The 12,632-nt window shown below is 35.1% G+C and overlaps 1 protein-coding gene across 3 annotated transcripts in view; it reads right to left on the bottom strand.

Moving 5' to 3' along the window:
* LOC115228183 (ubiquitin-associated domain-containing protein 1-like) overlaps positions 1-12,632 on the bottom strand; it is a 23,778-nt gene extending 11,146 nt beyond the window's left edge. For all 3 annotated transcript variants that reach the window (XM_029798829.2, XM_036512437.1, XM_036512435.1), the window contains exons 1-8: positions 12,298-12,632; positions 8,523-8,581; positions 6,769-6,879; positions 5,263-5,365; positions 3,938-4,052; positions 3,068-3,185; positions 2,401-2,502; positions 1,634-1,720 (exon numbers count right to left, since the gene is read on the bottom strand). In XM_029798829.2, coding sequence (XP_029654689.1) covers positions 1,634-1,720; positions 2,401-2,502; positions 3,068-3,185; positions 3,938-4,052; positions 5,263-5,365; positions 6,769-6,879; positions 8,523-8,581; positions 12,298-12,553 — 951 coding nt within the window. In that variant the 5' untranslated portion in view covers positions 12,554-12,632. The remainder of the gene's footprint in view (positions 1-1,633; positions 1,721-2,400; positions 2,503-3,067; positions 3,186-3,937; positions 4,053-5,262; positions 5,366-6,768; positions 6,880-8,522; positions 8,582-12,297) is intronic.

Raw genomic sequence — 12,632 nt, 5'->3', positions numbered from 1 at the left:
TTGCCAGCCTCGTCTGGCACCTGTGTCGGTGGCACATAAAATCACCCACTACACTCTCGGAGTGGTTGGCGTTAGGAAGGGCATCCAGCTGTAGAAACACTGCCAGATCTGACTGGACTGGTGCAGCTTTCGGGCTCCCCAGACCCCAGTTGAACCGTCCAACCCATGCTAGCATGGAAAGCGGACGTTAAATGATGATGATGATGATGATGATATATATATATATATATAATGTAGTAAATAAATATTTGATGCATCCCTTGTAAAGACATCAGAGTCTAAGTTTGAATCTTTTGAGCTACTAAGCGTCTTCTATACAAAGAATCTCTAGTTCTCATCTGTAAACTATACACCTATTAGTTGGCTCTGAGCACTACATATAGATAACATTCATTGATAAGAAACTCTTGGGTACATCTATAAAGAATATTCCAATCCCACTGAGGGATCTCTACATTGATCTCTTACTACAGAAAACAATCAACTTCATCACTCATATGAGGTGGAAAGTTCTCTACTATAAGCTGAAATCCAATAATACAGCTAACTCTCCACATTTAATTATTCCACCTGTCATTTGTACTCTGTGTCAGTTGGACTTATTAATATAAATATTTATATTATTTATACTTAAAAATTCATCATCTGAAAGACTCCATCTTTCTCTTGTTTTACATGTATACATCATCATCGTTTAACGGCTGTTTTCCATGCTAGCATGGGTTGGACGGTTCAACTGGGGTCTGGGAAGCCAGAAGGCTGCGCCAGGCCCAGTCTGATTTGGCAGTGTTTCTACAGCTGGATGCCCTTCCTAACGCCAACCACTCCGTGAGTGTAGTAGGTGCTTTTTACATGCCACCTGCACAGGTGCCAGATGAGGCTGGCAAACGGCTACGATCGGATGGTGCTTTTATGTGCCACCAGCATGGGGGCCAGACGAGGCTGGCAACGGCCACAATTGGATGGTGCTTTTTACATGCCACCGGCACGATATATATATATTTTGTATTTCATACCCAAACTAATATATTTAATGTATCTAATTACACGTGTTTATATGTGTGTGTCCCAAAAAATGTATACATACTTTAAAAGCTAAAGATTCAATTTTCATTTCTTTGATTTAGAAATAATGAAGAGATCTGGACTAAACCTTTGAACAAAGGAAATTTGTCCTAAAGTGCTACTGGAAGTTTGAAAATGCAGTTGAAGTGCAAAGACAATTTAGAAATGAGTGTCAAACTGATCCTCCTATGTGACTTACCATCACAAGAAATGTTCTGGATGCCTGCAGACATTGATATGCCTCACAAAGCAAGAAAGGGTACTAGAAACGTATTTTGTCAGAGTTCAAGAAAATCTGTGCAGCAAATAAGCTGTCAGCTACAAATTTCAAAATCAAGCACCCATTACATTTAAAGTACTCTCATTGGAAAAGTTACATTCCAGGAATAGACCATAATCTCAATGAAGATGAACCAAACCAGAGAGTGGAGTTTTGTGAGTGGTACATATGTAATCTATAACAAAAGTCTGTTCATTACAATAACTTTGCTCTAAGTTATCTTCAGCTCGCTCTTGTTTTTATATTATCCATAAACATTACATATTTCAAAATCAAATATAAACTTACAGCTGTATCTTGATTGTTACCAGCCACACGGAGAGCACTGATAGCCTCAGCTTCTTCAAAACCCATTTCCATTAATGTGAGCAGAGCCTGTCAAAAAAGAATATAAAACCTTCGTTCTTAACTATATTTAGTGGGTGAATGAATGATTGATCTTCCAAGTCCATCTTACTTTGTAGCAAAGGATGTAAGAAGAGAGAGAAAATGACAATGTGGGTGTTAAAATAGGAAATTTAGCATGTGAAACTGAGCTAACATACAAAAGAATGTGTGGATTAATTAATGATTATATAAATGAAAAAAAAAAACAATTTTAAAATAAAAGTAGTCTCAACCTTTTTCTCCATCAATAAGAAATGTACATTCAGTCATTAACTTATTTACTATGCAACAAGAAAAAGTATTCTAAACATCTTTAAAAATTAGCTCCATTACATAAAAGGGTATAAGTTCTGTCAGAACTGACATGTATTTTTAATCAAACTGCTTTTTAAGATTATTTGAAGTATGATATTTTCATTTCAATAATGACAATAGAACATTTAGTGAAAGCAAAGCTCAAGATTTAATGAATGAATATTTTAATAAATGAAGTATTTAAATACTAGCTTCAGGACAAAATTCCTATGTATTTAGCTTCAACATTGCACCATGACTCTCTCACTTGGGTGATATGAGTGATTTAGCTAACTCTATTTGATTAAAGCATTATGCCTTATTAAGGACATTAAGACAACCATCCTAGATAATGAAACATATTGGTGACTCACCCTCGGATTTGGACGGAATTCTCTCTTTTTGAACCGTTTCAAAGAATTTATTAGACTATTTGCTTTTGCTGATTGGTTGGGGGTAGCAGCAGTGGCCCCTTCCTATGTAAGAAAACAAAGAATGCAATTTTCTACTAACATTCATTTATTTGATATTATTGTTGAAGAAAAAATAATTTTAAGATATCAGATTTTAAATTGTAAGTTAATGGTGATGATGAGAACAATGTTGTGAAATGGCTGTAAAAGGAATGCTTAGCTAATAACCTCATGGTTATCAAGTGAAATCATATTACAGCCATAGATTTTGTGCCCCTTAACAAGAGACATAGTACTGCTTGTTAGAGTTTTGTCTGGGTGGAAAAAAATAGATGCCACACTAATTCATGGCTGAGTGGTTAGCAACAGGAAGGGCATATGGCAAAATAAATCAAATGTTTCAACAAATAAACCATCTCATCCATACATCTTCAAATATTTCTAACAGGCAACACTGACAATAGATTGTTATTTAACAATGTATACATTTCAAATAACTAAAACATACTGTTGTGTTCTATACCTGAGTCTAAAGAGCTAATATGTTTTAGGACGTGGAAATCCCCAACTAAATGCAGCTTGGCAATGTAATACATTAATTACAATACTATGTACATCTGGTTCTTACTAATTGCTGTGTTTCAGTTTCTTCATTTTCTTCGTCTTCTTCATTACTTAGAGGCGTATCCGTATCAGAATTAGAGTTATGTGTAAGAAGCCACTCCATAGCTAGAAGGAAGTTCATCCTATAAAGAACATGCAAGAAATGTTTAGAAGTAGAGCTAACTCAAAAATTAGAGGACAGCATTCCAAAATTATCAAATAAGGAAAAAAAATTTCAGAATTTGAATATTTTGGAAAAATACATAGGAATAACACACAGAATTCTAACAAAGATTTTGGAAACAAAAGTTATAATTTTAACTTGAAGAAATTAAAATACTAAATTTATTGTTGATTTATCCAGGACTGAATGGTAAGTATATGTTTGCATTTTAAATATTACATTTTTATAATCTCTTTATCTGCATTACTTAAAATTAAGCATGTAATGTAGCTCAATACTCACAAGTGAATACCAATTATATAAAATAGCTTCAATGATTGTTCTAAACGTTATTACTACAAATGAAACATTATCATAAGCTGTTTTTTAAAACAAAAGACTAATGGCTGAAGCAAAGTCTACAGGCAAAAAATATCAATAATGATCAAATAAGATATAGCCAATACACTGGGAATGTAGGACTTCACTTCTTAGTTAAGTACACAACTTCATAAAAGATTTTGAATGTTGTAGAAAGGAGAATTAAAATATCAACTAAATAATACAGTCACACTGAATGAAAGGATTGGGCAAACAAGCATTCTTTAAACCAGAACAAACATTTATTCAAACAAAGTGATACAAATTTCCACACAAAATAGAGTAGCAATATATAAAAACACTAAAAACCAACTTAAGCATTTCAGAAATGAATTGCACAAAAAGCCTTACTTGTTAAGGGCTAGAGCCTTACGTGCTCTATCTTCTGGGAATCCCATGTCAGTTAGCTTCTTTACAGTGGTTTCATCCATTTTTGAGGCACAAGGTAGATATTGGTTACTGATTTCTAAATGGAAAAGTAATAAAAAGCTTTATAGTTTCAATCAGTTAAAAGGTAATCAAAATAGTTTCAAATGTCACTCGAAGTTCATTTCTAGGTTTATACTGGGTTAAAGTTGAATTTCATAACTAATTACAAATACTAACAAAAAAAAACTTTCATCACATTCATTTTTTTCTTATAGTATGAAGTAGATGAAAGTATGAGCCATTGGATATACAACTTTAATTGCATGTAATGCAGAGGACTGTTATACTGAAAAAATGATGAGGTTTCACAGGCATCATCATTAGAACAGACACGCAACAAGACTGAAAGACATATACTGGGGGATGGGTTGCATGCTGATAGGGAAAGATCAAAGAATGAAAATGTATAATGAGGTGGGGCCTAAGGTGATAGGATCATGAAGTATAGTAATATCTCAACTTGTCAATCTGTTCAACTCATATCATAATGGGAAAATAGATGTTAAAATAATAAATGATGATTATGACAATAACTTAGCATATTACTGCTGCAGCTTTTGCTTTTAGAGTTGAAATTCTAAGTAATATAAAACCCTTAGCCACAAACTGAAAATGTCAATAATGTCTTACCAAAAAGATATAACACAATGACTACTGCATAAGATCTGGTCATCAAATCTAAGTAGAGATTTCAAACTTAAAATCTTCAAAGCCACAGTCGAACCAATTCTACTATATGGCTCAGAAACCTGGACGTTATCAAAGAAGCTTGAGAGGCAGTTGGATGGAACTTACACTCGCCTCCTTATGAGAGCTCAAAATCTCTCATGGAAGCGTCATCAAACCAAAGTACAAATATATGGGAAATTACCACCTGTATCATCTCTTGTGAAAAGTAGAAGAGTCCAGTTTGCTGGACATTGTTGTAGAGCTGAAAACGAGGTAATTTCTACTCTTCTCCCCTGGAAACCATCTGCTTGCGATACCAGAGGCCGCACACTCTCCTACCCTGATGTAATCTCCAGGGATACAGGCATCCAGCAACAGGACCTCCGTAATGCTATGATGGACCGTGAAGTCTGGCGTGACATAGTAAATTCCATTGTCTCGACCACGGTCGAACAATAATGATGACTACTGCAAAGCTTAAATTTATGGTTATATAATCATTAATATATCAATAGTTTAGCCTCATATATACTGTGTAACTTTCAAGATCTGTATAAAAAGAACTAAAAATTACTTACCTTCAGCATGTCTAAAAATTTTTGATGCGTCTGGCTTTAGGCACAGAATTTTCTGAGATGCTTCAATCAAAGTAATTAATATCTTCCTAAATTCTGATTGAAACTGAAATTTAAAATAAAGAAAATACTAATTAGAAGTTGGCAAAGATAAGTGGTTCTCAACCATTTTCTTTATGGGCCCATTGATTCCTGTTTTACTTGGGGGGACCCCAACAGCCACTCGATGTTTAAAAAATCCTATTATATGTTTATAATGAAATATTATTAGGGATTCTATAAAAAAAAATGGTTGAAATATTGTATTGTAGAGGTATAACCAATTTATTTCACATAAATGTTATCTTACATGAAACCCCAAATGTTATGTGAACCGCTGGTATAGATGAACATATTAAGATTCTAGATATAAGTAAATAAACAATTAAGTTATGTCAATATAATATACATATTAAGTAATTAAAGAGATGTCTCCATACAAAACATAATAGAAAATTAAAAGCTAACAAGAAATAATTTTATGACAAGGAAAAAATAAAATTAATCACTGACTAACAGTGTTTGTTTTTGTTGGGGTTTTTTTTTTTTTTGTTTTTATAGCAAATACATAATAGGTGTAAGCATGACTGTTTAGTTAAGAAATTCACTTTGCAACCAAATGGTTCCAGGTTCAGTCCTACTGCATGACACCTTCTGCTATTGCCTACGAGTGTGCGCACACATGTGTGTGTGTATCGATGTTTACTTTCCGTTGACATTTCCCTGCCAGCAAATTCTATGTGCTTTTGAAGACATAAAGAATGAAAAACAAGAGAGGGTTAGTGGCAACAAGGCCATCCAGCTGTTAAACAAAGCTTCAACAATAAGTATTTATGTAACCCATGCTAATGATTGTAAAAACTATTGTAAAAAATGAACAAATAAATGACAGTTCTGAACATGTTCTGGTCTTATTACCTCATCAGAAGAGCACAGACTTCACTGAACTAGCCAAAATAGTAATGAAAGAAATACCATGTAAATGTACAGGATGCATATATAAACGTACAAAATGTTCAGGATGGTAAAAGGTCATAATATGCCATCATCATCATTTGACGCTTGTTTTCCATGCTGGCATGGATTGAACAGTTTGACAGGAGCTGGCAAGCTGAAGAGCTGCCCAGAGTCCCATGTCTGTTTTGGCATGGTTTCTATAGCTGGATGCCCTTCCTAATTCCAACCACTTAACAGAGTGTACTGGGTGCTTTTACACAGCACCTGCACAGCTGCTTTTTATGTGGCACCAGTACCCAGGTTTTTAATGCTTCCTGCATTGGTAACATTAACTTAGCAATAAGACTATAACATTAGAGGTGTAGTCTATTTAAAACACCTCTGCAAAGAGGTTTTCTTAAATCATGGCTTTATTACCTCATCTGTGTTTTGACATAACAAACAGTATATAAGAAAAAGAAAAAGCATTATTTTTTTTTATTTATTTCCAGCAATGAAAGCAAAAAGTCTTACATCCCCTCCATTGGGAGGTTTATCAGTAGCCGGTTCCATATTACAAGGAGTCAACCCTGCAGTAGCTTTATTAACACTTTCAGAATTGGGGCCTTTACGGGATTCTTCTTTCTGTGAAAACAACAGAGAAAGTGGTTGAAATATGACCAATTATTACATGTTAGTGGCTCACCAAAATATGTGAATACACAATTCTAATTAAGATATTTATACAATTCTAATTAAGATATTAAGTAATGACATATGATTCATAGCAGCAGGACATTTCCAAAGGACTTCAAATGATTAGTTTTGTAACTGAAACAGAGGATCAATAAAGCAGCAGGCAACAAAGAAGCAGAATAGATCCCAAGGGATGAAAGTCGTGTATAGGAAAAAAGTGGATAAAGTTGCAGGCATGGCTGTGTGGTAAGAAGCTTGCTTCCCACTGCCTCTATGGCAAATGAAATGAAATAAAGAAGCTTGCTCCCCAGCCATATGGTTCCAGTCCAGTCCCACTGCATGATACCTTGGGCAAGTGTCTTTACTATAGCCTCAGACCAATCAAAGCCTTGTGAATGGATTTGGTTGACAGAGAGTGAAAAGAGTCCATCATGTGTGTGTGTGTGCACACAACTGTGTCTGCATTTGTCCTCCAACCAGTTTTGGTGTGTTTACATCCCTGTTACTGAGAAGTTTGGCAAAAGAGACTAATAAAATAAGTACCAGGCTTTAAAAAAAAATAAGTCCTGGAGTTGATTTGTTCGACTAAATTTCTTCCAGATGGTGCTCCAGCAAGGCCACAGTCAAATGACTGAAACAAGTAAAAGAATAAATGAGATATCAGGGAGCATATCTAAAAGCAAGGTAGAAAGTGACATATCAGATATTCCTAAGTAGGAAAAATGTAGAGTAGTGTTAGCCCTAAACTGAGAGCATGTGAGATTTGATGCACTTTTAATTAGAAGGCAATATGTTAGAATGCCTTAGATGTGTTAGAATATATAAGAGAAATCTGTATTTAACATTATACACATTTGCCTTCAGTGATAATTGAAGCATAGATGAGTCACAAGACATAACTAGGAGTGGTTGCTGAATAAAGAGTATAAATGGTATGGGGAGAACAAACAGATGTAGGTAGTAAAAAAAAAATAAAACCAAAAATATGAAATAAAATAAACTGCAGGATTGAGGTGCAAATACAATACAGTGGATTTATCTATCCTATACTTACATGAAAGAAACCTAATAAATAATCTTTTCTTCTATAGGCACAAGGCCTGAAATTTGGGGGGAGGGGCTAGTCAATTACATCAACCCCAAAATTTCAAGCCTTGCATTACATTCACCTACACCTGTAGTATAATTGACTATATCCACCTTTAAAATTTGTAGTCTTGTGTAAATGTCAGAAATCAATGTAATTCTCATTGACCGCTCTGAGCAAATATGAAACTTTCAAAGATTTGCCAAAATCAACCAACTTCTACTTTAAGCATACTGACTTTCCGGAAAGAAGAAATACAAGTCAAAGACTGTTACCATAGCATTAATGTAACTCTTTCATAGTCCTAAATCAAAGTTTTTCCCCAACACACACACACAAAATTGTATGAATGCTGGCTAAGTTCTATAGATAACACAGACAATTAAATAAAATCTAAAGAAGATATTCCAGACATATTTGAGCAGCTTGCAATGGTTTAGAAAAGGAATTTACAAATTACAGGCTAGAAAATTATATTTTAAAAATATACAAAAGTATCACTCACCTTGTCAGCTCCATCATAAACAAAAGGTGGCAAACGACGTTTCAGAATAATTATTTCATCTGCCAGAAAACAATAAAACAAAGATATAAAATTAATCTTAAACATCCTTTATGCACAACTCAAGAAGAGTTTTTGTTTTGTTTTTTTTTTTGTTTTTTGTAATATTTCTATTTCTCCATCCAGTTTACTACAGAGTTCATGAAGTCAGATTCCATGTAACAAAGTTTTGAAGAAAATTCTAAGACCATACCCACAGCCAGTAAAATTTTTATCAGCTTTCCAATTATATGCTCATCAGTAGTTGAGCATATTTCTTTTCATTTTTGAGGAAATTGCAAAGAATTTTTCTTTTTCTAGTTTACTTGCTTTTTGGTTATACACACTACTGTAACTAGGGGTGGTCCACCTTGGGCATCACTCTTAAAGGGGCAGCACTTTTGGGTCTGTTGTAAGCAATATGTTTTTTGTGGGGTCTGGGAACAGCAAACAGAAGGGCTGCCCCAGGCAGCACCCACTCTAGCTACGCTAGTGGTTATATATGTACTAAAGTAAGAGAAATTCAGAAACTGGTTTCAACGCAAATTCCTAGGTGCAGGCATGGCTGTGTGGGAAGAAGTTTGCTTCCCAACCACACAGTTCTGGGTTCAGACCCACTACACAATACCTTGAGCAAGTGCCTTGTGAGTGGATTTGGTAGACAGAAACTGAAAAAAGCCTGTAATACATATGTGTATGTGTGTGTTTGTCCCTACCACGATTTGACAACTGGTGTTGGTATATGTCCCCATAACTTTGCAGTTTGACAAAAGAGCCTGATAGAATAAGTACCAGCCTTTAAAAAATATGTACTGAAGTTGATTCAGTTGACTAAAAATTCTTCAAGGCGGTGCCCCAACATAGTTGCAGTCAAATGACTGAAACAAGTAAAAGAATATTCACCACCATCATTTTAAACTCTGCTTTTTAAAATATCTGCACCGCAATATAGCACTACTTTTCTTTAGTCTCATATTTTCAGCCAAATAACTTGAGATCCAGCCTCATTACTTCTATATTACTTCCTATATCTTCCTTAGTCCTTTGGAATTAGCAGCCAAAACTCTATCAAACCTCATCTGTGATTTGAAAAAAAAATGAAAGAGTCCAGTAAAAAGATAGGAGGGCCATTGGTGAACATAAGTGTGCATTATCAAGGTTGAACAATAGAATCAACACATGACACATAGCATGCGTTGTCTACTCATATCACATATCTGCAATAGTACAGTCACCTCAAATTCACACACGCCTTTAGTTACTCTCTCAATTATTTCTGCTTTGTAAAATCACAATATATTTCAAACTTTCTAAGAAGAGTGTCAATGATATACATTTCTGGAATTTACAGTTTTACTTAGCTTTTCCTTCTTACGAAGTTGTAGTTGTTTAATCCCCAGATCAACTCTGATTCAAGCAAATCTATTACCAATAATATAAGGAGTATGTGAACTTGATTCGACGGTCATTCGGAATGCTCACAGGAGCCATATTCCTACCACTCTATGTCACGCTGGTGAGACCCATATAGGAGTATGGGATTCAAGCCTCTTCTCCTTATCTCCTCAAAGACATACAGCATCTCGAAAGAGTCCAGAAGCTGGCTACCCACATGGTTCATGGTGTCAAAAATTTGTCCTATGAAGAAAGGCTGAGGACGCTCGACCTTTGTTCTCTTGAAAAACGCCGCCGCCGTGGTGATCTCATTCTCGCCCACAACATCATAAGCGGAAAGTGTAACCTCTCGAAAGAGCTGTTCTTCACTCCTGCTCCAGAGCGTTGGCTGCAGGGTCATTCCGAAAAGCTCTACCTGCGACGATTTCATCTCAATCGAAGGAGAGGAGCTTTCTCCGTCCGGGTTGCGGATCCATGGAACAAGCTGCCAGACGAGATGGTGAAGATGCCGACGACCGCTTTGTTCAAAGCCTCCCTTGACCTCAAGTGGCCTGAACTCTTTACATGAACACCACCCTGTACTTAACTCCATGTCCCCCTACATGGCCTTGCTATTTGCTTTTGAGCCAAATTAACTAACTAACTATATTATCTCCTGTTTGATTTCCTTATTTAAGATGCCATAGTATAATCAAGTTGGCCACTATTTCTAACAAGTTGAAGCAACCAAGCATATAAGCTTCTTCATTATCCAGCTCTTTATGAAGTTGATAAAATATGTACTTGAATATATACTTAAAATGACACCTAGCAATCTATTGTGTCTTCTGTTAGTCATCTTTCAGTCTACATTCCTTAATGGACAAGAGTTCATTTGTTCAAAGCAAAACAAGAACTATATTTCCAGGGAAAATAACAACAATCTTTCTAATTATATGAACAACACTTATTTTTATGCATAAATGGTTACTGGTTGTAAGAATATCCAACTGTAAACAATGCAAAAATGTATAAATTTGCAAGAATCAACTCACCCTACAATAGAAAACTAAAGAGAGGGAGATTAACTCCTGTAAAATTAGTTCTGTATATGCAAGGCAATACTTCCATAACCAGAGAGATGTGTATTACATGTGAAATGTTGTTCCCTTAGAAATAAGGTTCAATGCAAGTGTATCGATATGGTAACTGAACATCTAAGAGTTAGTAGTGGAAGATACCCATTAAACCTGACACGATGTAGTTAAAAATGTATAATATTTTACCTATGGGGAGATGCTACAGGAGATATAAAGATAGATGTAACTTATATCTGATTGAGAAATAGGTTTTGAATCGCTGATGTTCATGTTAGCTTATCGGTTTATAATTAGTTTATTTATTTTGTTCTAGAAATTGCTATCAGTATGACAGATCCACAATCTGTTTTATTCTCGAGTCACATTTATATCATAATACCTAAACTGTGTGACTTAATGAATTAAATCTTCGAAATTTTGATTGAGCCAGTGTGTGCATGTGCAGGTCTATATATGCATAAATTGTGATATATTGTGATTCCGAAAGTTTTAGCGACGACCGAAGTGAAACAGTTTTAGCTATATACAACATTGGTTAGTATGTTTACATTTGACAGCAATGATGCAAAACACTATTGTCGGTTCAATACTCGCTTGCAGCATTTAACAAACTCTATTTCACAATTTATCATATAGTTAATCAACCTGGATTGAAGTGTTGTAGGCTTTTTCCTGTTACACCCTCTCGATAAAACTTGCTTCACTTGCAAACTCTTCTTTAGTGAAAAATCTAGCCTTTAATTTATCACTGAACTGCATCAAGACATTTTACTATTAATACCATTATTGTGAGCAACACCGGAGCTTAATGTTAGCATTTCAGTGCCAAAAGCTAAACCACTCAAATCATTAATTCACTTATCACCAACTTATTTTATCTTACAACATTTCTTGAACAAAACAGTATACCCAAACTTTTCTTTCGTAATAATGCCTTACCAAAACAACCCCACACATACCTTTCTATAAATATTCAATGAACATTAACCCGTTGAAACCGTTAATCGGTATTCTGCCGTAACTTGAAGAGTTTGTTTTAAATAACCACAAAAGAAAATCATTTCAAAAATTCCAATATTTACAAGTTACATACACAACAGCAACGGCAAATCGTTCGGCTGAACAAAAGTTTCGCGAACAGACATGTGTTAATTTGCTAAGAATGACGTTTAAATGAACTCAGTTTGAAATAATTGTGAAAATTAAGCTGGATCCATGTTGAGGTGGAGTGTGTGTCATAGCATAATAACAAAATAACTTCTCACCGTTATCTCGAAGACCTTCTTGTTGCAATGTGGATTCCTCATTTAGAACCTTACCAGTTCGGACGAGTAAAACTTTGTGATAGAGAGAGACTTTCATGCTTTCCATTGGACTAAAAAGTTGGCTTAAAGAACGGATCTTGACCATATCTACCGTTAAATCTGGTCGAAATTCATCGATAATATCGACACCTTCCATATTAGTGATTCGAACCTTCATTGTTGAAGGTGAAAAGACTAACGTATCCGAGACAAACATTGAGATTTTGTCCGTCAATCGTCAAGTCTTAACGACGCTTCGAGAGACATGTCGTGTAGCTGAATTATTTCCCTTGTTA

This window comes from Octopus sinensis, linkage group LG2 (assembly GCF_006345805.1).
Source record: "Octopus sinensis linkage group LG2, ASM634580v1, whole genome shotgun sequence".
In the NCBI taxonomy this organism is placed as follows: Eukaryota; Metazoa; Mollusca; class Cephalopoda; order Octopoda; family Octopodidae; genus Octopus; species Octopus sinensis.
Note: the sequence above shows the minus strand (reverse complement) of the source record. Positions and strands in the feature narration are given on the sequence as shown.